The following is a 27,013-nucleotide window of genomic DNA, read 5'->3' as shown; positions in this document are numbered from 1 at the left end:
TACTAGAAAACTCACTCTGCTGAGCAGGGGCTATGGCCCACATGGAGGTGAACTGCTGGTCATGGGCTCCAACACTTACACTTACAGGTTCTGCTCTCTTCCTTGTTAAGGCAAGTGGGTAACAAAGGATTGATGTGCTGCAACTTCTGGGCTAAAATCACATGAATTCTTGGCACTAACGAAGCTGGAGGACTATGTACCCTCTGCTCTTCTGCCATGTCTGTGCACTCCATGGGGTCCAGGAGTGCAGAGGCATCCCTGCGGAGAGAGGGATATGCTGGTTTAGAGATGCCCAATAGCAAAGGTGTAAAAACAACATGCGCTCTGAAGACAGACTCAGACTCCTACTCAAGGATTCTCCATCGCCCAATCGCAGAACGTGGTCGCTCAATCTAAAGTGCTGGGTCATGGCACTGCACAGCAGGTTTATTCTACTGCCCAGGATCAATGTGTTTATTAACTCAGTGAGTTAACAGTGCCATGCACATGACAGAGGTTTATTCTACTGCCCAGGACCAATGTGTTTATTAACTCAGTGAGCTAACAGTGCCATGCACATGACAGAGGTTTATTCTACTGCCCAGGACCAATGTGTTTATTAACTCAGTGAGCTAACAGTGCCATGCACATGACAGAGGATGCCATTTCACATCAGGTGCTCCTTGAATCCTCAGCACATCACAACATTGGGATCTTTTTCACAACTGTTTATTACTGAGTGTGGAAAATCATTCACCTCTATCTTGCTAATCGTCTTTGCTAAATTTTATTCTTGCGTGATGCTCCACCTCTCTTGAATGTATGGACAAATGATTAAAACAGTGTGAACATTCAGGTTTGCTAAACAATTTGAATATGATAGACTCACGATGAAATAACTGAGCAAATGACTGAACATGTCAAGTCTTCATCTATACTATGGGCAACGGCCAACACCATACACACGAACTCCATCAGATCTCACAAGTTCACAAATCCACCCAAGTCTGTTCCAGTCTGTGCTCCTCCCCTGAATCAAGAAGCCTCAATAATCAAGTAATTTAGAAGGAAAGCTGTTGGCTGTGGTGGCACATGCCTTTAATTAAAGAATACTTTAATTCTCAATACTCAGGAGGCAAATGCAGGCAGATCAATGTGAGTTGAGTTCAAGGCCAGCCTGGTCTACAGAGTACCTAGACGGCCAGGCTACGTAGAAAGACCTTGTGTGTGTGTGTGTGGTGTGTGTGTGTGTGTGTGGGGGGGGATTATTTGCCAACATTTTTGTATTGTTTTCTTTTTCCTTTCTTTTTTTTTTTGGAGACTAGTCCTGGCTATAGTGGAACTTACTATGTAGAACCAGGTTAGCCTTGAACTCACAGAGGTCCACCTGCCTGTGCCTTCTGAGAGCTGACATTAAAGGCTTGCGCCACCATGCCTGGCTTTTTCCAATATTTTTAAGTGTATATAGAAAGCCAATGACCACCCAGCATCCAACAAGTCCCACAGGTGTGATGGGGCCAGTCCTTCCTTCTCTTTGGCAAAAGGAAAGATTGAACAAGGTCTAGATGTCCACATTTTGCTATACAATTAAAAAAAATAAAAAATAAAAAACACACAAATATAGCATCCCTTATTGAAGAAAAAAAAGGGTGGGAATGAAATATATGTAGCTACACACTTCCCCAAAGGATAAATACAGGAGGTACAGTCAGAGACTAAGAATCTGGTTCCCAGTGGAGCGGGACCAAAAGAGAAGGGATGGGGACACACAAAGGTACTCCTGGGCACTTTTGGGATAACACAGTCCTTCTAGTTCTGTAGTAATGGAGAAAGCTGGGAAATGAAATGGAGCCACAAATGAATCTACCTGAAACAAACACCAGAATCAAAATGGCCACTGTGGAGTATTGTAATTTTAAAAATGGCAGGAAGGAATCACACCATACAACAGGGCCCACGCAGGAGGTTTATTGAGAGGATGGGAGAGAAGGGGGCAGAGACTGGTCCCTGGGGATGAGGAAGAGAAAGAGAAAGGAGGTGTACAAGGCCCGCCTTTTATAAGGAAACTAGTGGATGCGCACAGGGGGTGCTCTTAGTGGCTGCAGCTGAGGTCTATCCTGTCAGGACCCTCAGGGCAGGCCAGTGTACAGACGCCTGAGTGCTAACAGAGAGGAGCACTCTGAATACAAAGCCCCACTCTAAAACAAAGGGGTGCTGGCTGCTGGTGCTGGTCTACGCCTGTAATCCTAGCATTCTGCAGGGGCGGAGGACTTAACCCGAGTCTGAGGCCAGCCTGGTCCACACAGTGACACTCTGTCTTAGAAGACAAGACATGAAAACAAAGACATTGGAAACAGACACTGAACGCTCAATCCTGAGGCTCTGCCTAGAGTGGCCCTGCTCACCAATTCTGTAAATCCCTTCTGTGTGCACTGTAGAACTGAGCAGGACGCACTGAGAACAGTGAGCATCCAACTACAGAAGAAGAGAGTGAGTGACAGGGCCTGTGCTGAGGAGTGTGAACGCAGGGCTTTTTCCACGTCATGTAGCCCAAGCTGGGCTAGAATTCAACTCTTTCTATCTCAGCCTTCCAAGTGCCGGGATTATACATGTGTATCACCATGCACAGCAAATTCATGGCTTTTCATGGAAAATACAGAAATACATTTTAAAATTTTAGTATGTGTGTGGGGGAGGATCCCTATCTGTTACCCTCTACAAAACTCAACTCCAAATGAATCATGTAGGGTATGCACTTGAACTTAAAGGCTCAGGACGACTTTCTAAACAGGACCCCAGAGGACAGGCATTAAAACTAACAATTGACAAATGGGATCACGTGGAAGTCCTTAGAGATGGCACAATCTTGAAGAAGCAGAAGTAGAGGTCCCTAGAGAATTGGAGTTAAGGAACTGGGTTTTTCTTCTCCCTATCTTTCATACCCTAGCCACTAGATTAGTATTTTCTTCTCAGCCACACTTCCCACTATAATACAATACCTCCACACGGAGCAAAAGGGCCCAGTGCATGTGATGGGAACTCCATATGAGCCACACACTGACTCTCTTTGTAAGTGGATGATCTCAGGTATAAGAAAAGAAAGCTAACTAACAGTCTCCTAGCTCCATTCATCACTTAGGATCTAAAAATGAACCAATCCAGTATCAATTAGTACTTATTCTTGACTTAAATAAAATTCCTCACTAGAAGAAAATGCTTTACTGGAAAAACTAGACGGTAATAAGCTGGTACATACGAAGTCCAAGTTGCTTAATGTGACAGAAAATAAATACTGAAAATGGTGAGGTCATCTTAAGGACCTAGAGTTGTGGAATATTATTTTAACTAGGCAGAGATATGCTGCATTTGTTTAACTATGTAAAGCCGTGTTATAAAAAGTTGAACAGCCAATAACTAGGCAGGGGCTGGCGGGCAGAAAGAATAAGTAGGAGAAGGATTCTGGGCTTGAGGGAAAAGGAATCGAGGAGAACAAGAGAGAGGGGGAGACACCCAGGATCAGCTAACCAGGGAGAGGGGAGACAGCCAGGATCAGCTAACCAGGGAGAGGGGAGACAGCCAAGATCAGCTAACCAAGGAGAGAGGAGACAGCCAGGATCAGCTAACTAGGGAGAGAGGGAGACACCCAGGATCAGCTAACCAGGTAACTGCCAGTCAGACATGGAGTAGACCATACAGAATGAGAAAAATAAAAAGCCCACAGGCAAAACATAGATGAAGAGAAACAGGTTAAATTAAGTTTAAGCATTAGTGGGACAAGCATGAGCTAAAGGACGAGCATTCATAACTAATAATACACCTCTGTGTCATGATTTGGGAGCTGGTTGGTGACCAAAAGAAAGTATGCTGTGGGCTGGAGAGACTAGCTGCTCTTGCAGAGGTCCTGAGTTCAATTCCCAACAACCACATGGTGGCTCACAACCATCCGTAACGAGATCTGGTGCCCTCTTCTGGCCTGCAGGCATGCATGCATGCAGAACATTGTACACATAATAAATATTAAAAAAAAGAAAAAAAAAGCAAGTACGCTGCATACTGTTTGTTCACTGTGGCTCCTACTAGCTGAATCTGGGAAAATCTGAGTCTCAAATGACAGACTAATATTGAATAAAATGAAATCCCATTGGTCCATACTGACAAAGAAATTTCTTGACTACTGTAGGAGGGATACAGTAGAAAATGGCTACTGTAGCAGAGACAAAGTTAATGAAGAGCCTCTGAGAGACACAAGTCAACAGATGCCAGACATTCGTATCTTCACATAAACAAAAGTATCTTTCAAATTATTAATGATGCCGGTTGTGGTGGCGCTGGTAGGATTTGCTGAAAGAGGCGGAGGCAGGAGGATCACGAGTTGGATCACGAGTTCGAGGCCAGCCTGGGCTACACATTTTGCCAGGCAGTGGTGGTACACACCTTTAATCCCAGCACTTAGGAGTAGGAAACAAGAAGTGAAACGGCTGGGCAGAGAGAAAGTGAAGAGATAAAGTGCTAAGGCGGGTGGAGACAGGAGCTTGGCCCCTTTCAGGCTGAGGATTTGGTAGAGGTAAGAAGACTCTCTAGTGGCTGGCTCCTTTATAGATCTTTCAACATTTACCCTGATATCTGGCTCTGGGCTTTTACTTAAGACCAATTAGGATTCGCGCTACCAAAGTGAAAGGCACTAACACGACCGGAGACCCCATCCTAACTGAGCGATGGATATTAACGACACTCTCAAGCATCAGTGGCACAGCCCTGGGAAGACTGATGTAGCCTGGCTAATTCCCATATCAAGAGGTTGCAGGGATGGAGTGACAGTGGTACATAAAGAGCAGTAATGACAAGCACATGGGGCATGGGTGGTGGCAACTGGTAAATCTGAAGACAGGAAAGGAAGTTCTTTGTAACCATCATCTACCACTGTTCTGAAATTATATCCAACGAAAAAGTAACAAAGAAAAACCTAGCAGACAGACTCACCTTTCTTCATTATTCAGTATGCTCAGGACAGGGTCCACAGACAGCACACCATATAACTCAAGAACATCGTTGACTTTGAAGCAATCCCAATCTTCATAGACCTGAGGACAACACAAAATCAGGTTAACACTGAATGACATAACCAAGAGCAGCCAGGTACTCGCCAGCCAGCCAGAGAAATCAGCAAGCATGTGAACAACCATGCTCCCACAGAGGCTGGCCATCAGTCAAAGCTAAAACAGAGCCAGGTACGTCCACAGAGCCTACCTGGCTGGTCTAAGACTTGCTATATGGCACACACTGACCTTAGACTCAAAGCAATCCTCAGGTCTCTACCTCCCAAGTGTGGGAACTGATGGTATATGACACTACAACCAGTTTAATTTAGTTTTTGCATCGGGGCCATGTTACTGTAGCTCAGGCTAGCCTTGAATTCTTGATCTTCCTATCTCAGCTTCTAGAATGGTGGGATTACAGGCATGTGATGCAACACTCTTTATTTTAAATACAAGTGAGAAGTGGGTTTTGAAAAGAAAGGCAAAATAGCAGAAAAAAAATCATAAAGTCAGAAATGAGATAGGAAGGAAATAGGTATGAATTTTAAAGTTGTTCCACTTTTGAATATGACTTTTCCCCTTTGGTTTTGTGAAATGGTGCACTAGCTAGTTTTATGTCAACTTGACACAAACTAGAGTCATCAGTGAGGAAGGAGCCTCAATTGAGAAAATGCTTCCATAGGACTGGGCTCTAGGCAAGCCTGTAGGGCATTTTCTTAATTAGTGTTTGATGTGGGAGGGTCCAATCTATTGTGGGTGGAGCCATCCCTGGGCTGGTGGTCCTGGGTGCTAAAAGAAAGCAGCAAGCCATGAGGAGCAAGCTGGTAAACAGCACTTCTCGCATGGCCTCTGTAGAGACCCACAGAGGTTTCCTAGTGAGAACTTACTCAGGGTCCGAGAATTTGAGCTTGCTTCACCCAGCAGGGCTGCATAAAGGGGATGATTTGACCACTGGCGTGGTTACCAGGTGTTTGGAAGGGTCTACACTTGGCTGTATGGTGTGCTTTGATCTAGCCAGGGGGAGGTCTTTTTGCCCTGCCCCTTGGCATTGTTATAAAAAGCCCCTTTTGAAGAGGCTGAAGGGGCTGTTGGGTTTTGACCCAGGTCCTCCCAAAACTATCCAGTGTTTCTGTCTTTCTCCTCTTTGCTATCTTTCTATCTAAAAGTTTCTTATCCCTCTTCTCCTCCTCATAGGAACCCTTTTAAAAGGTGGGAGCTGGCCTCCCACAGTTTCTGCCCTACTTAAGTTCCTGTCCCAACTTCTTTTGATGATGAACTAATTGCAAGTGTAAGCTAAATAAACCCTTTCCTACCTAACTTGCTTTTGGTCATGGTGTTTATCACGGTAATAGTGACCCTAACTAGGACACAGGGTCTCACTACGTAGCTTGGACTGGGTTTGAATTCTCCACCCTTCTTCCTCTATTATAGGCATATGCCATCACACCATTGGCTCCACATTGGCCAATTCTTTAACAATGTTGTGATAGCCAAACTAAGGAGTCCCCAAAGATGGTTATAGCCCAACCACTTGGAATGCTAAGTATGTTACTTCACATGCAAAAGGAACATGGTGTGGTGTTCAAGGACCCTGAGGTGGTGATATCCTGGATCATCTAAGTGGGCTCAGTGTCAAAGAGAGAACCTTTTCTGATAGAAATGCGGTATAAAAAAATATGGTCAGGAAGATGTAGTGTTGCTGTCTTAAAGATGGAATGTAGGTAGCCTCTCAAAGCTGGAAGAGGCAAAGGACAACCAGATCCTGTCCTCCCTCTGCTCCTGTAGACCTCCAGAAGAGAACATGGCCTCCGAGTACCTGGTTTTATCCAGTTCTCATGTCAGACTGATGGCCTAAAAGTGTAAAATAACTTTCATTGTTGTAAATGTCTAAATCTGGAATAATCTGTTATAGTGGCAAAAGAAAATTCAGGCAAATGCTGAGGCTTTTCTAACGCTTCATTTCTGAGGTAGTAACATCTGTGGATAGAGCTAGGAAAGGCTGTACCTTAACGAGGCAGGCAGGGCCCTTCTCTCCTGGCAAGGGGAAGTTCAGATCGAATGGAGAAGAGAGGTTCAAGAAGTTCAGCTGCTGCCCAGTAGAAGCTTCAGTTTCTAAGCGTTTTGGCTCTCCGCACCAGTGAAGGCCCCCAAGGCCCCCTAGACTCAAACAGCATTGCATGAGGTCACTTCTAAGCCCTCCAAAAAAGAACATTCCAAAAGTGCTTTTCAAGTTTGACATAAATCATGTTTGTGAGTTGAAAAAGGCTCATGTCCAGTTTTAATAACATTGTTTGACTTATCCCAGAACAAAGATAGATACACACCTAAAATATTTAATTCCTTTCTTACTATGAAATGGCAACAAGCTACTCCATCAAATATAATGAAAGTATTTTGTTTCTTTTCTTTTTTTGAGACAGGGTCTCACTCTGTAGTACAGGCTGGCACTGAACTCTATAGGTCATCCTCCTGTCTTAGTCTCCTTAATATTAGGATTTCAGATAAAAGCAGATGTAGGTACTCATGTAAGTACTTTTAAAAGTTAATTTCATCCCACCCAACTATGACACTTAGGAAGCCCATCAATGACCAGGACAACATGATATCCCTAAGGGTGCAGCAGTGGCACACACACCTTGGTGTAACCAACAGCTTTCTGATTGGACTTGAGACCCACTCAACAAGAGGGAGACCATGCCTGGAAACCTAGCTAACTGCTCAGTGCTGGTGAAGTTAAGGTTACTAAAGGAGAATCTACAACCTAATTTACTAAACCAGCACAATCCCTAATGACAATCTATAAAGAGTTATCCTTACACCCACAAGTGTAGTCTCACTTTTGTAACAGATAAAGACCACTACAGAAAATCACAACCAATCAAATGCAATGGATGCATCTACAAAACAACTCCTGCACCCAAGGCTCAGGAACTTGTAGATGAGGCGGCAGAAAGGTTGTAAGAGCCAGAGAATCAGCGACTTTGCAGTGAGATTGTGTCTCCTAGTAACACTGGAAATTCTACCTGTGAAGTCTCTCTAACATAACTGCCTAAATGTGAGTGGAACAAGGACACCAACAAACATGCCGGATTGCATGGGAAGAAGCCCCTAAGACTGCAATGCTATACGAAGAAGTACATGCAACTGAGTAAAGCTGGGAACAGGAAAGACAAATTGGCTGTCTAATGCCAAATAGTCATGCCTGAAAACATATACAATTAACATTATATGCACTCAACAGGTTGTATTTAGGAATTCATGCAACAAAATAACAGTTGATTGAAAGAAGCCATAAATTTGAAGGAGAGCAGGGAGGGGTACACAAGAGGGTTTAGAGGGAGGAAAAGGAAGGGAGAAATGTATTTAAAATACAATCTTAGCCAGGCATGGTGGCACAAGCCTTTAATCCTGGCACTGTGGAGGCAAAGGCGTGAGGATCTGAGTCTGAGGCCAGCCAGCCTCTTCTACATAATGAGCTCTAAGACAGCCAGGGCTGCACAGTAAGACCCTGTCAAAAACCTTAAAAATAAATGACAAAAATATATATTTATATTTTAATAAAAAAGTTAATTTCAGGGTCTGGAGACAGTTCAAGGGTTAAAGCACTGGCTGCTCTTGCGGAGGACCCAGGTTCAGTTCCCAGCACCCACAAGGTGACTCACAATCACCCCTAACTCTAGTTCCAGGGATCTCATACCCTCTTCTAACCTGTGTGAGCATTCAAGTGGTGCACAGACACACAGGCAGGCAAAAATTCACAAAGAGAAAATAAATTTTAAAAAATTCTGAATTAATTTCAATGTTGTTAATGGGTACTGCTGACAGCCAGGAATATATACACAGAATGAATAACTGGTTCTGAGGATGGCAAACTCGGGTGGTCAGGTTCTCATCAACCCCGACTCTGTCTGAATATCTGGTAAATGGATTTCTTTTTATGTGACTTTATCATACTTAAAAATAGGAAAAGACTACGTCTCCCAAGGTTTTCTGTTGTCAGTACAGCATCTGTTCTTTAGATATCAAAGATACCCACACATATACACAGAATTAATAAATGTAAAAATAAAAACTAACGCCTTTAATCAATCCCAGCACTTGAAGGGAGAGGCAGATGGATCTCCGAGTTCAAGGCCCATCTGGTCTACAGAGTTCCAGGAGAGCCAGGACTACACGGAGAAACCCGGTCTCGAAAACTAAAATAAATGAATGAATGAATGAATGAATGAATAAATATTAAACCAGGTGTGGTGGTACATGCCTTTAATCCAACACTTGGGAGGCAGAGGCAGGCAGATCTCTGTGAGTTTGAGGCTAGCCTGGTCTACAAAGTGAGTTCCAGGACAGCTAGGGCTATTACACAGAGAAACTCTGTTGTTACACATAGAAACCCTGTCTCGAAAAACCAAAAACCAAAAAGAAAAAAAAACCCAACAAAACCAAAACCCTGGGTGTCACTATTAAAGTTATGGGATTTCTCTGTATCACTTCTCACAATGCTGCCTTACTCTACTGATCTCAAGAGAGGAAGTTTAAAAAGTCTACATAGCCTGAAAGAAAAACCTTGAAATTAACAAGCAGCACGCTGCATCAATGTACAAAACCTTGCAAGTCCTCAACACTCAGACAAATGGGAAGAAACAGAAGCAGCACCTGCATGAGTGAACAGAAAGAAAACTACCACATTCCCTGGATTCAGTGGTCACTTATAACACACTGTTGACCTGAGTGAACTTTAAGGATAAAGAATACTACCCCTTCTGTGTTCACCACCTATAAAAATTCCAATTTTAAAAACATTAAAATGCTAACTAGCATTAGCCCAGTGGTAGTGGCACATGTCTTTAATCCCAGCACTCAGGAGGCAGAGGCAGGGTATCTCTGTGAGTTTGAGGCAGCCTGGTCTACAAAGTGAGTTCAGAACACAGAGAAACCTGCTCTCAAAAAACAAAAACAAACAAAATCAGTATTCTAACCCTATAAAACACAATTACAAATGCCAATCCACAATACAGCCAAATGAAATTTATCAGTATAGCTTTATATTCTTGACTGTTCAATAAGCTCTCTCAACCCTACCTTAAAGACAGAGATTCTCACTTTTGAGGGGAAGTGACCAGTGCAAAAAGAAGAAAGAAGGCAAACTTGTCTACTCCCCATATGACGAAAGTCACTGCTCATTAAGTCCAAGAATGAAAGAATAACACATGGAGATTCAGAATTCTTAAGCTCTTGGACAACATCAACTGCTGTCTCCAGGGTGCATTAGAATTAGCTGTACTTGAACCTAGGGTGGTGGTGCACACCTTTAATCCAGCATTCTGGAGGCAAAGGCAGGCAGATCTCTGAGTCTGAGGCTAGCCTGGACTACAGAGTGAGTTCCAAGACAGCCAGAGATACACAGAGAAACCCTATCTAGAAAAACAAAACAATAACACTTCCCCACCCCCAAAATAAAAGAATTAGCTGTACTTAAGAAAAAATGAATTACAAATTCATCTTGCAAATTGCATTTTTTTCCTTTGATATTTCTGGCCTTAAAAAAATTCAACAGAAGCCTGGTGGTGATGGTGGCATATGCAGGAAGCAAGTGGATTTCTGTGAGTTTGAGAGTTCAAGGCCAGCCTGGTCAACAGAGCTATTTCCAGGATAGCCAGAGCTGTTACACAGAGAAACTCTGTCTTGAAAAACAAAACAAAACAAACAACAACAACAAAAATCAACAGAAATATCATGGTTCTAAAAATAAAGCAAGAAAGGATGTTTTCAGCTAAGTCACTTTCAGGGTGACTAAAAAGTACGACTATGCATTCTATTGTTCAAGAATTGGGACAACAATTATGAAGACAGAAAAAGATCTTTTTTCCAGTCAACCACTTGAAACTAAAAGCATCCATTAGAGCAGCTTTCCAAAGAGTACTCACTGTAAAAATGCTCAAAAGTATCTACAATACACCCACCCCAGTTGCTAGGAATGGAATCAGGGCCTCATACCTTCAAGGCCGAAATTCTCCTACCCAGCTTCACTATGACCAACACCATCCAGTTATGATGAATGTGAACTGAGGTTATCATACCACACCAGTTCCCAGTCTAGAACTACATTAGGGAGCAACCCTGAAAACAAACCCAGATGTCAGGAAGAAGCTGAGGGCATACATTACCTGCCTGCCGGGCACCTGCATGCTGGTCTTTCTGTTTATTGGGCTGTAGGTCCATATCTTCATCATCTTCATAACTCCTCTTGTGCCGACTGGGAGTATAGGAAGTTGAGGGACTGACTCGAGCTTGGTTTGCATTGACATAGGCGTTAAATAAAAGGTTAAGAAGGCAATCATCTTGAACCAGATTATAATCCTAATGCTAATCATGCTAATCACACGGTTATAAAACATCACCAGTTTGACAATTCAGTTAAAAGGAAGTACTTTTTAAAGATTTATTTATTTTTATTTTGAGTTTTGCTTACAAGTATGTTTGTATACCACATGCATGCATTGCCCTTGGAAGCCAGAAGAGGGTGTCAAGACTCCCTGGACCTGGAATTACAAGCCATTCTGAGCAGCTATGTGGACACTGGGAACCAAACCCAGGTCCTCTGCAAGAGCAGCCAGTGTTCTGACTAGCTGACTCATTTCTCTGCTCCTAAAGACTTTTGAAAGGAGGCTGGACTGCCACTTTTTGTCATGAATGTAAGAGGGTGTCGTCCGCCTCCTCTCAGTGAAAACAACAAGACTGGACAGCACAGAGGAAGTATCTGTCCGCAGGCACTGGACAACAGTAAAGGGAAGATCCTTGAATAAGGAGACACAGCCCAAGGAAAAACTTCACATCCAAACTATAGCTAAGATGAGTAGAGTTCTATCTCTTGCTGGATGGAGGAAACAAAGGCCAGAGCTCAGAGTCACAGAAAGAGCAGAAATTTGCAAAAGGGTACCCAGAGAAAGCAGCGGTAGACAGCAACCCAGGAAACTTTCTCTCTAGCCAAGCACCAAGCTGCAGCTTCTAACTCAAGTTTCTCGTTCCCGAAGGCCTAGCAGAGAAATTAAATGGAGACTGCACGCAAGTATCACACATGGACCTGACAGAACATCCCAGGCATTTAAGAGCTAGACAGCCCACGTTGTTGTTGAGGGGCTATGTCTTGTGGAACAGGAGTAACTCTATAACCCATCTTGATAAATTCCTAAACCACTCCTTGACAAGAAAAACGTGATCCAACATACCAACTGCTAAAACCAAATTCAACCCTTTAAAAGACAGGAAACTCAACTTTACAATACTGCTTTTTAGCAGATAATAAAACAGTAGCTAAGTAAAGAAATAGAAAATCTGACCTAGTATCAGATTTTTAAATCAGTGCAAGTAAACCCAGAGATAAGAGACTCTGGAATTAGTGGGTAAGGTTTTACAGAAAGGTAACTTGAAATATTAAAGGATAGAGCATAAAGCCCTGAGTTAACCCCCACCACTCCATAAGCAGGTGTGGAGGTGCATGCCTGTAATCCCAGCACTCTAGAGGTAGAGACAGGATGATCAGAAATTCAACGTCATCCTTGGAGATAAGGCAAATTCAAGCCCAGTTTAGGATATGTGAAATACTATCTCAAAAACCAAAAGATGATGAGTAAACAGACGAGGAATATTCACAGAGAAATAGAAACACTGAAATAACCAGATGGAAAATGAATCTGAAAATAGACGATGTGAAATGAGGGAAACAACAACAACCCCCAAACTACCACCTGTTGACCCTGCCCCACCCCAGACCCCTCAGAACACACAGGCACCAGTGGCCTGATCATAGACAGAGATGGAGGGAAAACAAACCAACCAGAGACGAGGGGACCTGAACACAGGTTAACATTAACAACCCAACTAAAGCAGAATGAGGCAAAAAAAACAACAACCCATCAAACAACAAAACTCCAATAAGTGGGTGTGCTCGGTGGGAGAACGCTTTGCCTGCTTCTAAGGAATTGGGCTCAACTTCTAGCAAGAAGAGGATTTAAAACACAAACAAGCAAAAATGAACAAAAGATGACTTTGAAAAGAAAAGATCAGGTAGTCTTATAATTATGTGACTGACATTCCAAAAAAGCGCTGGGAAGAGAGCCCAGACCATAGAGCTTGCCTCCCCGGGGCCACGCATTGCCAAACAACAAACAAACCCCAGCTTGCGCGCTCTCTCTCTCTCTCTCTCTCTCTCTCTCTCTCTCTCTCTCTCTCTCTCACACACACACACACACACACACACACACTCATACAGTCTAATTCGTGTTTCACGTACTGAGATTAGGAGAGAAAAAAATATTTAAAGAAATGCCTAAATTTGTTGCTGAAAAATATCCACAAACTGGAAAGCTCAACAAAACCCAATTAAGAGAAGCACGTTTCCCAAGAAAAAGGGCAAGGGGACCCTCAAACTCCCAAACCAAAAAAATCCACACCCGGGCACCCCATAGTTAAAAGGCTGCCAACAAAAGAGAAAGAGGGTCTGAGAAGCAGCAAAAGGAGCACAAAAGACACACTCTACAAAAGGGATAATGAGAATGATAGCTAACCTTTCAGCGGAAAGGAGCGGAGGCCGAGAGAGCAGCACTCTATCATTAAAACACGACTGAACAAAGTGCGTGTCAGTCAAGAACTTTACATTTAATGAAAATCTCCGTCAAAAATGGAAGCTGAAAAGAGTTGAACTTTCATGAAGGAATTCACCACCCTCAGACCTGTTCTTAAAAAAAATAAAAAAGGAGGGGGGAGGGCCTAAGGGAAATAATTTCACACAAAGAGAATCAGAGATAGTGAATATGTTCTCAAGTATAAATAATGTAGCTTTTTCTCAGTTTATACAGAAGACAGGTAACTGTTAAAACTAAGGGCCAGAGAGGTGTCTCAGCAGTTAAGAGTACCTACTGTGTTTTCTCCAGAGGGCCAGAGTTCAGTTCCCTACACTAACATCAGATGACTCACAACTGCCTGTAACTCTAGCACCAGGGTAGTCAATGCCCTCTCCTAAATATTTCCTTATAAATAAATGAGGAAGGAACAAATGAATTAATCTAAAGCAGGCTGGGAAGATGACTCAATGGTTAAGAGCACTGGCCGCTCTTCGAGAGGGCCTCGGTTCCATCCCCAGCATCCATGCAGTGGCCGATAACTGTCCTTAACTCCAACTCCGGTCCCAGGGGATCTAATATCCCCTTCTAGCCTCTGAGAGCACAAGGCAAGCCCTTGGTGCACACACACAATGTAGGCAAAAAAAAAAAACCCAAAAAACCCTACACATAAACAAACAAATAAATACCAGTAACATGGGCTCTACAGTTTATAGACAAATGAAATACATGATGACAGTAACACAAAGAAAGAGAGGGGACCACAGAATGACACCGTTGAGACGTCAGAGATCAGAGAGATCACAAGGAAGCGGTGACTAGAGGGATTTATTGCTCTAATATTAAAAAAATTTATTTATTCTAACTGCCAATACCAGAGAACCTGAAATCGGTAACTGAGTGTTTCACTCAAGAAGCCAGAAAAACAAACTCTGAGGTTGAAGATGTAGGTCAGGAGCAGAGTGCTTACCTACCATGCAAAAGGGCTGAGTTCAATCCTCAGCTCTATAAAAAGGGAAAGAAAGAAAAGCTAAACACAGACAGAATGAGATAAAAGGAAAGGGTAGGAATCAAAGGAGGCAGAAATCGGAGAACACTAGAGAGGGCATTTGGCAAACTCCTGGCAACATTTATCTTCAGGGGAAGAAAAATAAAGTAAGCACTGAGGACGAAAGAACCAAAACCAGAGAACCCATTCGCACTAAAGGAGACAGAAAACACTATGCAAAGGTTTAAAAGGTCCAAGTTTGGCCAGGCTTGGAGGCGCAGGATGTAATCCCAGCAGTTGGAGGAGGATGAGGAGCTGAAGGCTAGCACTGAGCTGTATTAGACCTTGCCTCAAAACAACCACTGATTAAAAGCACTGGCTCTCTTCCAAAGGACCCGAATTCAATTCCCAGCCCCCACACAGCAGCTCACAACGGTCTGTAACTCCAGTTCCAGAGGATCCAATACCCTCATACATGCAGGCAAAAACCCAATGTACACTAAATAAATAAAACTTTAAAACAAAATAGAAAACATAACCACCAACAAAACAAAACAAACCACCCCCCCTAAACTCAACTGTTTTAATTAAATGATTGAAACATGTATTCGAAGATATAGCTTACTAGGGCTGGAGAGATGGCTCAGTAGTTATGAACACTGACTGCTCTTGAAGAAGACCCAGGTTCTGTTCCCAGTACCCACTCAACCACCTATAACTCCAGTTCAAAAGGATGTGAAACTCTCAGCTTCTCCATGGGCTCCTGTGAGCATGTAGTACACATAAACTCGTGCAGAAACACACACATACAAAACTTAAAAAACTTGAAAAATTAGAATGCATTCTAATTCAAAATTGTACCCTTTTCTTATTATCATAATACTTAAGTACCTATAAACCTATCTCGATCTATTTTAATAGTATTTCACTATAGGGATGTATCATAATTTAGGTATTTCTCTGTGATGGATACTTAAATTTATGTCTTACTAAAGAACACATTTTTTCCTAACTAAAGTCACCAAGGTAAAAAGATTACAAATCTAGTCTGAACAGTGATCATTTAAATTAAGAAAAAAATTAAGACTCATTCAGTAGATAGTAAGGTTGAGATGAAGGATATCTCTTTGACCCATGAAGACTCCCCAGGCACGGGGACACAGTAGAAGGTCTGTCTTTCTGCAGTGGTAGATCGTGGAGAGCTTAAGTCAAGTTCTTGTTGAGGCTGTAATATACAGAAAAACATTTTTAATTTTGTTAAGGAAAATATTTTATATAATAAAATCAAAATAAATGTTGTTACCTCAAGTTAATGTAATTAACAAGCAATTGATTTCAATTTTATTTATTATTGTTATTATTTTGTTGAGCCAGCACCTCCGTACGTAGCTCTGGCTCCATGGAATTTGCAGTCCTCCACCTCAGACTCCCAAGTACTGGGAAGCACAGTAAAGGCAGACGCTGCCACCACAACACGCTATGCTTCCCAAACTACCTTCTTTTCTTTCTTTTTTTTCTGGGGTGGGGTGGGGGTGGGTTGTCATTCTAGCTCATGTTGGGCTCTAACATTTAGCAATCCTCCTGCATCAGCCTCCCAAGTTCAGGGATTCCAGGAGTAAGCCACTACATCCAGCTTTCCAACTTTCACTTTTACTGTATTTATTCAATTCTTTCCTTGTGTGTGTAGGTAGGAGGGACATGTGCACGCCATGGCTTACATATGGAAGGGAGAGGACAGCCTGCAGGAGCTGGTCTTCTCCTTCTACCTGTGGATTTCAGGGACTGAACTCACGTCCTTAGGCTTTGCAGAAATTGCTTTTACAGAGTCAAATCCCAAGCCCTCAAGCTATTGTTTTAAAAAACAAAACCAAGGGAAATCTTTCCAAACACAACAACCAAAACAATGCCTTCCTCAAAGCCATGATACACAATACCCTAGTTATGAAATAAAATCCTTTTGAAACAGAGCATGAGCTCTATGTCAAGAGTCCTTGCTTACTATGTATGATGCCCTGGGTTCGATTCCCAGCACTTGGGAGGCAGAAGCAGGCAGATTTCTGTGAGTTTGAGGTCAGCCTGGTCTACTGAGCAGGTTCCAGGACAGCCAGGGCTACACAGAGAAACCCTGTCTTGAAAACAACCCCCCCCCCCATAAAATCAACAGTTTCATTACATCATTTTCACACATGTATCATATATCTTATCATATTAAGCTAGAAATTTTTTTGTTTTTGTTTTTTGTTTTGCTTTTGAAACAAGGTCTTATGTATCCCAGGCTGGCCTCAAACTCACTCTGTACTGAGGATGACTCTGAATTTCTGATCCATTAGGATCTGAACCCAGTGCTCATGCATGTTAGGCAAGCATTCCATTATCTCAGCCATGTTCTCCACCTTCAAACTAAGTTTTTTGCCTTTTTTTTTTTCTTTTTCTTTCTAGGGGCAAGGTCTCATTCATTGGAATGGGCTCTCTTTATTTGGCAGACACAAACTCTGAGTCTGTGGCTGTGTCGTGCCAAGATTACCACTGTACACTGAGGAGGAAACCTTAAATAGTAATATAAACACCATGCATTAGGACTCCTTAAGGAAGCATCAATAAAGTCAATCCATTAACTTGGCATCACATTTGTCTTATGAAAAAAGACACAAACAAAGCCTGAAGCTCTTCACGTGTGTGTGATCAAGAGGGTCCATGACTCTGGGTCACCATCAGAAGCTGCTGCAGCTCCCCAGTTAGAGTGGGTTCTGTCTCATCAGCCCACTAAACCAGAGCACTGATTCACTAGGTAGGACAATTCTTCAGAATTGTACTAATACTTATAAGTAGCTGTATTAATTAGCATCAGCCATCGACTCTTGGGAGATCTGAGTAAACAAAAAGTAAAAAGCCCCCCAAAAAGCTGATGGAGCGAAAGTTCTGGATCCATAAAGCAGAGAGCTAGACCCCAAAAAGGTAACAACAGAGGCCTCATCTTCCTACTGACCTGCCTGGAATCCTTATTTTTCTTCCCAACAACTGACTATTAGGGTCTGTGTTTCAACAGGAAAAACATAGCAAATGACAGAAGACATTATTAACTGTCTGACTTATTTAGCTATGCTAATGGTCTGTGAAAATAAAATAAATTTCACAGCCCCAGCTAAGACACCACATGCTGACCAGGTGTCAAAATGAAGTTCAACTGACTTTCACAGCTACATGATACCCAATACTATGTGCTTTCCCTGTTACTGACAGGGAAGAGGGCTTTCCTTACTTCTTTCCATCAGTGAAAAGTTTGTTTTAACGCTCACATGTAGAGCCAAGTGTGCAGTAATACCCCTGCAGACCCAACCTGGGAGGGATAAGTAAGAGGACACAAATTCCAGGCCAGGCCAGGCAGGCTACAGAGCGAGATCCTCACACAAAAAGGTGTATTTTTAAGTTGAGGATACTGCTCAACTCAGTAAAGTTCGTGCTTCTCTTTAGGAGGCCTATGCTTCTTTAATCTCTAAACCACCACCACCCCACAACCCCCCACCACCCCAAACAACCTCCCCCTAGAAAAACAGGGTGAGATTTCACTGTATTTCCCTGAGGGAGTGACAGGATAGCTGAGTGGGCAGAGGCACTTTCTGTCTAGCCTGATTAGCTGAGTTTGAGCCCCAGGACCCATGAATGTCCTTTGACCTCCATGGTGTGTGCCCTCTGCCCTACAAAACAAAACAAGAACAACCACCAAAAAAACCCACAAATATTTAATTATATCTACTTGAGAAAGTGTTAAGTCTAAATTAATCTTTAAACAACCATAGACTGTGCTTTTAGTCACAGATACCTTGTCATTTACAATATTGATAAAAATCTTTAAAAGACAAATAAGAAAATTATGTCAGAAAAACTCTTAAAGACAAATTAAAAAAATATTCTGCCTGATTTTTAAGAACTCATTCACACACAAGACAGATACACTGAAGACCAACTAAATGAATTTTCTTTTTAGGTTAAAAAAAAAAATCATGCTAAAAAAAGTTTCAAATATCATAAAAGATACATACCCCACATTCTGCTATATCCCTGTATTTTCCAAAATGAAGAACCTATAACCAAAACAAAAGACAAAGTATTCTATAAATATAATTAATATTACAAATTATAAATAGGGCTCCAGAAGAAAGCAATACATACTCGAGCTTTTGTGTTCTGGTTAACCGTCTCATAAACTCCCATGTAAAACTCAGGGTCAAACATATCCTGAATCATGCAACGGAACTTGACAAAGCTGTTAGGTTTCAAATAATGAAGGGGAACTTCATTCAATGATGGTACCTTCAAAGAAAACAAACAAGCAAATCAGCAAAGTTGTCGTCCTTAAATGTTAAGCACATACATATTCAAAATCTAGCCCTATCCGGAAGCTATATGTTCTCAATGCTTAACATAACTGCTGAGGAAGGAAAACCCCCGTTCCTGTGATAACACTTGACCATAATAGGATGTTTTTCCTTCCAAAAGCATGTGCAACCCTCCCGCCTGCCTTCTTTATGTTCTGTTTCTTGTTTCCTTTCTTTTAAGACAAGGTCTCACTTTGTAGCTCAGAATGGTCTGGAATTCACTAACAGCCGAGGCTGGCCCCAAACTTGTCATGATCCTCTAGTATCAGTCTCCCAGATTGTAGACATCACCTACTACAAAGAATTCCTGAACCGTTCCAATCAACAGCAAGGTATGCACTTTGATGAGTTCTCTGAGCATTAACACATGCCAATTCTTTGAGGAGGGAACAAAACATAGGTGACAGCTGCTCTCGGAACCACGGTTTACCAGAAAGGAACAGTCATTTACTGCCACCTAGAGGCTGTGACACAGAATCAGACCAAAGCCTTTCAATACCTTTGTATTGGGAACAGAAGTCCGCTCTCACTTCTCTACTTCTAGTCACGTGGGGGTCTCTACTCTGCTGAGAGAAACTACAGCCAGCCAACTCCCTCCCTGTAAACAGCAGTAAGCTCACCCATTTAGGAGCATTGTTTTCCTTCAGCTTTTCCTTGAAGTATTCAACAACTTTCTTCTCCCAGTCAGGATTAACTCCATTTTGGGCTGAAAGAGAAACATGGTCATCAAAGCACAACATGGACCAACAGATTATGTTCAGGTTAGTAACATGTAAGCTAACAGTTAATACAAGCACAACTGGGACATTCACAGGTATTCAAAGAGCTTTGCTGCTGGGTGCTGGGTACCACAAACCCAGGCTGCTGGCCGCATGGCTCTCTGGCATTAACAACTGAGAGGCAACACCTGTGGACTGGTATGTGGTTCACCTAGACCAGCACAAGCTACAGTAGATAAAGCACTCAGCTCAAAATACTCTTATATATAGTAATACACCCTGAAATGGAAAGTGGTGAGTTTTTTCAAATCACATTTATTTATTTAGTGTGTGTATGCGCATGCACACTTGCAAGGAGACCAGAGAACAACTTGCAGGAGTTGTTTCCTGGGGATCTAACTAAGGTAATCTGGCAATAATTTGAAGCTTTTAACTTACATAAACAGTATCAAGAACACCTGTATCTTTGCTCCCTTTGTCTTATTATTTGTTGGATCACTCCTAATAGTCTTTTATAACCCATTACAGTTGCATGCATTATGTACATCTGCCTTCTAAACATTTTACTGTTTCTTTTTTTTTTTAAAAAAAGATTTATTTATTTATTATGTATACAGTGTTCTGCCTGCATATATGCCTATGTGCCAGAAGAGGGCACCAGATCTCATTACAGATGGTTGTGAGCCATCATGTGGTTGCTGGGAACTGAACTCATGACCCCCTGGAAGAGCAGTCAGTGCTCTTAACTGCTGAGCCATCTCCCCAGCCCTATTTTTTTTTTTTTTGGTTTTTCGAGACAGGGTTTCTCTGTGTAGCTTTGCGCCTTTCCTGGAACTCGCTTTGGAGACCAGGCTGGCCTTGAACTCACAGAGATCCGCCTGCCTCTGCCTCCCGAGTGCTGGGATTAAAGGCGTGCGCCACCACCGCCCGGCTATATATATATATATTTTTTTTGGTTCCCCAGCCCTATTTTACTGTTTCTTAAGTCTAAACAATCTTAAGACTATCATAAGTCTAAACAGCTGTTATAATACTTAAAATACTTTTAAAAAAGACTTATTGTATGTGTATCTGTGTGTAGGTATGTGTACTTGAGCACAGGTGACAAAAGAGGCCAGAAGAGGGCGTCATATCTCCTTGAGCTAGAATTACAAGCACTGGAAACTAAATTTGGATCCTGTGCAAGAGCAGTAAGTGCTCTTAACCACTGAGCCAGCTTTACAGGTCCTGATACAACCAACCATCTATGTGGCAATGTCAGTTAAGAATACTTTCCTGCCGGGCGGTGGTGGTGCACACCTTTAATCCCAGCACTCAGGAGGCAGAGGCAGGAGGATCTCTGTTAGTTCAAGGCCAGCCTGGTCTACAGAGTGAGTTTCAGGGCAGCCAGGGCTACACAGAGAAATCCTGTGTTTAAAAAATAAATACATAAAAACCAAAACCAACTGGTTTGAAAGAAAATGGCCCCCAAGTGGCACTATTAGGAAGTGTGGCCTTGTTGGAGTGGGTATGGTCTTGTTGGAGAAAGTGTGTCACTGTGGAGTTGCTTTGAGGTCTCATGTATGTTCAAGATACTGTCCGGAGTCACAGTCCACTTCCTGTTGCCTTCTGATCAAGATGTAGCCAACACCATGTCTGCCTACATGCTGCCATGCTCCCTGCCATAATGATAATGGACTGAACCTCTGAACTGTAAGCTGCCACCTCAATTAAATGTTTTCCTTTATAAGAGTTCCTTTATAAGGTCATGGTGTCTCTTCACAGCAATAGAAATCCTAAGACAGCAAACAAATAAACAACAACAAAAAAAAAACCCAAACAAACAAAACAACCCTCCCCAAGTGCTTTAAATAAAAATTCTCCTGAGCATGGTGGTGCATGTGTCTGTGATCCCAGCCTGGGCTCTGCAGCAAGATCTCCTACCCCAAATTAATTTTGGATTTGTGTGATGTTTCCTTATAATTAGATTTCAGTCAAATATGACCATTGTTAAGATTCCAGGTAATTGGGCTGGAGAGATGGCTCAAAGGTTAAGAGCACTGACTGTTCTTGCAGAGGTCCCGAGTTCAATTCCAGCAACCTAATGGTGGCTCACAATCATCTGTAATGAGATCTAGTGCCCTCTTCTGGTGTGCAGACATACATACAAAACAGAACACTGTATACATAATAAATAAATAAATCTTAAAAAAAAAAAAAAGATTCCAGGTCATTGTTTTAGAAGAGGCAAATGTAGTTACCATGCTAAAAACTAAAGTTCTATGTCATCTAAACACCAGGAAACTAAGCTTCTACCCGATCTTCAAAGCACAGGCAAATTCTCCAATCACGCAGTTTGAACTGGCCTGGCAATCCGCTTTTCTCATCCTATTCTTTCCAGCAGTGGCCTTAGTCACCCGAACACTGACCAGTTGTTTCTCAGTTGTTCAGTCCTGCTGCCCGCCTGGCAAGGGAAGTCCCTGGGAAATGAACAATCTGTTTCCCCTTTGTTTCTGCTTGCTTCAGGCTTTGTGTAAGTCAGCAAATTCTTCTCCTCAGCTATCAAAATCTTAACTATCTCATGGAATAAAATGCTGCCCAATTCTAGAATTCTAAACATAACAACAAAACAAAAACTAACAGCAATAAACTAAACCTGTACTCTTGTGTTGCCTGACTCTGGAATCAAAACTAAGGCCAAATAAGATCTTTGAAGTGGGTTGTGGATGTGGGTCAGTGGCAGAGTGGTTGTCTAACACACACAAGGTCTCGGGTCTAACTCCCAACACTATAAAAATGGGGAGAAATCTTATGAGGGTGTAAATGACACAGCTGTGACCTCAGCATTTGGGAGGTAGAGGCAGGAGGATCAGGAGTTCAGGGTTCCTCAGTTAGATAGGTAAACGGCGCTGGTGGTGGCGCTGATTACTGGTGGAAAAGTCACGAGCCACGGCCACGACTACCAGAGTTCCAGAGAGCTTTATTAGGAGGAAGGAGGGGATAGGAGGGAGGAGAGCCGGGCCTGGGGGGAGGAAGAGATGGCAGGAACAGAGAGTGAGCAGAGAGCAGGGAGGGAACAGAGAAAGAGGGTGGGGGGTCTACGTCTGGCTTTTTACAGACTATGGCAGGTACATAGTCGCCAGCGCCCGCTGATGAAGCAAGACCCCGAGCTGCGCATGTGCGGGAGTGAGGGTGGGCTCCTAACACTCACCTGCAGGAGCGACTTCCAGGCGGTCAAAGAGCAGAGCTATCTACAGAACACAGCTAACCCCCACCCAGCCTACATGTCTGGCAAGCCTTTGTATTTACCACACGACTGCTCTAAACAGATGCCAAGTAAGAGGAATTTGTTTCTAATGGTGATGGAGCCGAGTCTGTCAGAAACACACAAATCTTCTTTAGCAGTTTCCAAACATTTTCCCTTAAGTGCGCCAAGCCTGAAACCATAGTTCAATCCCCAGGACCCACAGGATGGAGGAGAGAAGTGATCCCCCAAGCTGTCTTCTGACCTCCACACATGCACGACCCCATTCTCATTCTCTCATTCTCTCTCTCTCTCTCTCTCTCTCTCTCTCTCTCTCTCTCTCTCTCTCTCACACACACACACACACACACACACACACACACACACACACGTGCGCGCACACACATTCAATTAAAAACTGAAGAACAGAAACAACTTTAGTGCCATACTCCAGGTTTTGTTCTTAGATCTATGACCAACTGAGTTAGTTTCTATGTAAAGTATGAGATTTAGGTTGAGATTTCTATTTTTGCATATAAATGTTCAGTTTTGCTTCAAAAAATATCCTTAGGCCTGGTGGCGGTGGCACACACCTTTAATCCCAGCACTTGGGAGGAAGAGGTAGGCTGTTGGGATAATCTTCTTGTATACTGTGTGAAGATGTATGTCTGTCCTTTCTTGCCTGCTTAAGGCACCTTCTGATTGGTTTAATAAAGAGTCAAACAGCCAATAGCTAGGCAGAAGAGGATAGGCAAGACTTCTGGGGAAAGACAGGAACTCTGGGAAGAAACCTGGGAAGAAGGAAGATTTGCCAGCAAGATGCAGAGGAAGTTGGATGTACAGTACTAAGCCATGTGGCAGAATGTAGATGAATATAAATGGGTTAATTTAAGTTTTAAGCGCTAGCTGGGAACAAGCCTATGCTAAGGCCAAGTTTTCATAATGAATAAAAAGTCTCCTTGTCTTATTTGGGAGCTGGCGGTCCAAAGAAAGCTTGGCTATAGTAGGTGGATCTCTGTGAGTTCAAGGCCAGCCTGGTCTACAAAGCAAGTTCCAGGACAGCTACACAGAGAAACACTGTATTAACCCCCTCCCCCCAAATATCCTTTATCCACTGGATTACCCTGTGCTCCTTTATGAAAGAAAGAAAGAAAGAAAGAAAGAAAGAAAGAAAGAAAGAAAGAAAGAGAAAAGGAAGGAAGAAAGAAAGAAGAGGGCTGGAGAGATGGCTCAGAGGTTAAGAACACTGGCTGTTTTTCCGGAAGTCCTGAGTTCAATTCCCAGCAACCACATGGTGGCTCACAACCATCTGTAACGAGATCTGGTGCCCTCTTCTGGCATTCGGGCAAACATGCAGACAGAACACTGTATACATAATAAATAAATTTAAAAAAAAAGAAAGAAAGAAAGAAGAAAGGAAGGAAGGGAGAGGTAGATAGATAGATAGAGATAGAAAGAAATAAGAAAAGTAAAAAGAGTAGCAGAGCGAGACCCTAAAAACATTTTGTTAAGGGAGACTTAACAAGACAAATAGGATGGTTCCACTTAGTACGGGAACTAGAGCAGACCAGTTCATCCAGACAGACAGCACAGTGGAGACTCTGTAAGAGGCTGGAAGAAGGCAAGCTGGGTAGTTCGTGGTTATGGGACACGGAATGCCCTGGCAGTGCTCAGTCCCCATAACTGAAGTCTAAAACTAGCCACCTTGAAACAAGAAAACTACCCAGGAGGGAGACTGAGGAGGAGCTGTGTGACGAGCTAGCTAGCTATCCAGTGGAGGAGGCGGCGGCCCAGTGGAGTTCCAGCCCAGCCAGACGACACAGTAAGAACCTGTGACAAACAAGTCAGAGTGATCGGAAAATGGTACAATTGGTCGGTTTTAAAGGCTCAAGAGGTCCAAGTCATTTTAATGTAGGCAGACTCTTATGGGACACGTGAGGAGGCAGGCAGTATGCTCACGCGTTCACACGTGTGGAGGCAGGCAGTATGCTCACGCGTTCACACGTGTATGCACATATGTGCAAGGGACAAACGAGATCCTAGGGTGCTATTTGTCAGGCAATGTCCACTTTTTTGGATAGGATCTCTCACTGGCTTAGAACTTGCCTAGTAGGTAGGCTGGCTAGCCAGCAAACCACAGAGGTTTGCCTAGCCAGCAAACCACAGAGGTTTGCCTATCTCCACCTCCCCAGTGCTGGGATTAAGAGCATGCATTCTAAACCCAGCTTTTGTTCGTGAGTTCTGGGGATTGAACTCAGGTCATAATGCTTGTAGACCAAGCATTTTACCAACTGAGCTGTTTCCCAGTCTGGTAGCCAGGCTCTTTAAAACTCAGAGAGACAAGATCAGTCTCCCTCAGAACCTCCAGGTAGGGATGCAAGTCTGCTGACAACTTGACTTTTATTCCAATGATACTCATGTGTCACACTTCTGGCCTCTAGAGCTGTAAAGTAATGAATCTATATTGTTTCAAGCCACTGAGCTTGGTATATTGTTGCAGGAACAGGACGTTAAATAAGTTGCTGAATATGTGTCTCCAGAGGTCTTCTGTTATCATCCTTCTATCTGTACAGTCTACAGTGGTATTGCCTCATTCCTGGTATGGGTAATTTGTCTTCTTTCTTCTTTGGGTTATCAATTTTGATAATAAGAAGGAAGTAAAATATTAGGGATGTAGTTCAGTGGTTCAATTCCCCAAGACACCCAAGACCCATCAACACATACTTAAAGAAAAAGCAAAGAGGGGCTGCAGATGTAGCTCAGTTGGTAGTGCCTAGCATGCATGACAACCTGGGTCACTTGCATAAACCAGGTGATCTTAGCAGTCAGGAGGTGGAGGCGGGAGGAGCAGACTGCATAACTGAATCCCCTGAAATGACTCGTAGAGCAGAGGTGCACACTACCAAAGGATCGACTGAGCTCAACGCCTCAGGGAAGGAGAGACACTAGCCCCGAAAGCTGTCCTCTGACACCACATGCACACTGCCACAACGTGCGTGCGCAAGCTTCCCACAGTAGGAAGTAGAAGGTCGGAAGAAAGAAGGTTTAAGACCACCTTCACCTACTAGTGCGTTCAAAGGTAGCCTGTACTACATGAAGCTGCTGCAAAGGAAAAAAAAGTGTTGGGCTAGAGAGATGGCTCAGTGGTTAAAAGCACTGGCTGCTCTTCCAGAGGACCCTGGTTCAATTCCCAGCAACCACCTGGTGGCTCACAACCATCTATAGTGGGACAAAGTTGTACACGCAGAGAACACTCATATTCATAAAACAAATAAATCTTCTTTAAAAAGTTTCACTGATTTGCCTTTTTTTTTTTTTCCCTGTTTTCAGTCCTTGATTTCTGTTCAATCATTTCCTTTTCTTCTGTGTGACTCAGTGGGTTTCAGTCTTCATTTCTGATTTTATATATGGAAACAATGCTTGAAGCCTCCTTTTCAAATACACACACAGCAATGTCTCTGGTTGTGCTTAGAGAATGTTCTTTACGTTTCCATTTTTTTGTTTGGATGAAAATAATTTTCATAAGGACTTCTTTTTGATCTATTGACTGTTTATAAGTATTCTACAAGTGTGAGTTTTTCTGTCAACTTTCTGATTTCCAATCCCTTCTTATTGCTGAATACACATGATTTCCCTTCTTTGAAGTTTGTTGATACTTGTTCATGACTCAGAATGATCTCTCTTGGCCAAAGTCCCATGTGCTCCTGGACAGAGCCTGTGTTGAGGCTGGGAGTTGAGCACACTAAAGGAGCCTGCTCAGTTGATGGGCACTCTCTGAGCGTCAGGAGCTCTCCTAACTTCCCAGCTGCTGTAAGAAGCAGCAGACTCTTCAACTGTGGCTGCATGTTTCCACACCCTCCAGCTCATCAGTATCTGCATGAGTTCTGAAGTGTTCCCACTGGTGCATGTATGGTCATATCTTCTTGGTGAACAGACCTACTGTAAAGCTATGTGTCTCTCATTCTTGTCTTAAGACAGTTTTAAAAACTATTTTAAAATGAGGTTGCTGGGTGATGGTGGCGCATGACTTCGGTCCCAGCACTCAGGAGGCAGAGGCAGGTGGATCTCTGTGAG

The 27,013-nt window shown here is 42.9% G+C and overlaps 1 protein-coding gene across 3 annotated transcripts in view; it reads right to left on the bottom strand.

Moving 5' to 3' along the window:
• Mcmbp (minichromosome maintenance complex binding protein) overlaps positions 1–27,013 on the bottom strand; it is a 52,412-nt gene that overhangs the window by 12,906 nt on the left and 12,493 nt on the right. The window contains exons 1-9 of one of the 3 annotated variants that reach the window (XM_059265948.1): positions 22,125–22,297; positions 19,618–19,703; positions 18,792–18,932; positions 18,662–18,703; positions 15,745–15,846; positions 11,180–11,324; positions 7,021–7,172; positions 4,960–5,060; positions 80–258 (exon numbers count right to left, since the gene is read on the bottom strand). In XM_059265948.1, the coding sequence (XP_059121931.1) occupies positions 80–258; positions 4,960–5,060; positions 7,021–7,172; positions 11,180–11,324; positions 15,745–15,846; positions 18,662–18,703; positions 18,792–18,866 (796 nt within the window). In that variant the 5' untranslated portion in view covers positions 18,867–18,932; positions 19,618–19,703; positions 22,125–22,297. Of the gene's footprint in view, positions 1–79; positions 259–4,959; positions 5,061–7,020; positions 7,173–11,179; positions 11,325–15,744; positions 15,847–18,661; positions 18,704–18,791; positions 18,933–19,617; positions 19,704–22,124; positions 22,298–27,013 lie in introns of those variants that run through there. The other 2 variants (XM_059265941.1, XM_059265933.1) reach the window with 2 other exon arrangements.

The sequence above is a fragment of the Peromyscus eremicus genome, chromosome 1 (assembly GCF_949786415.1).
Source record: "Peromyscus eremicus chromosome 1, PerEre_H2_v1, whole genome shotgun sequence".
NCBI classification, from domain to species: Eukaryota; Metazoa; Chordata; class Mammalia; order Rodentia; family Cricetidae; genus Peromyscus; species Peromyscus eremicus.
Note: the sequence above shows the minus strand (reverse complement) of the source record. Positions and strands in the feature narration are given on the sequence as shown.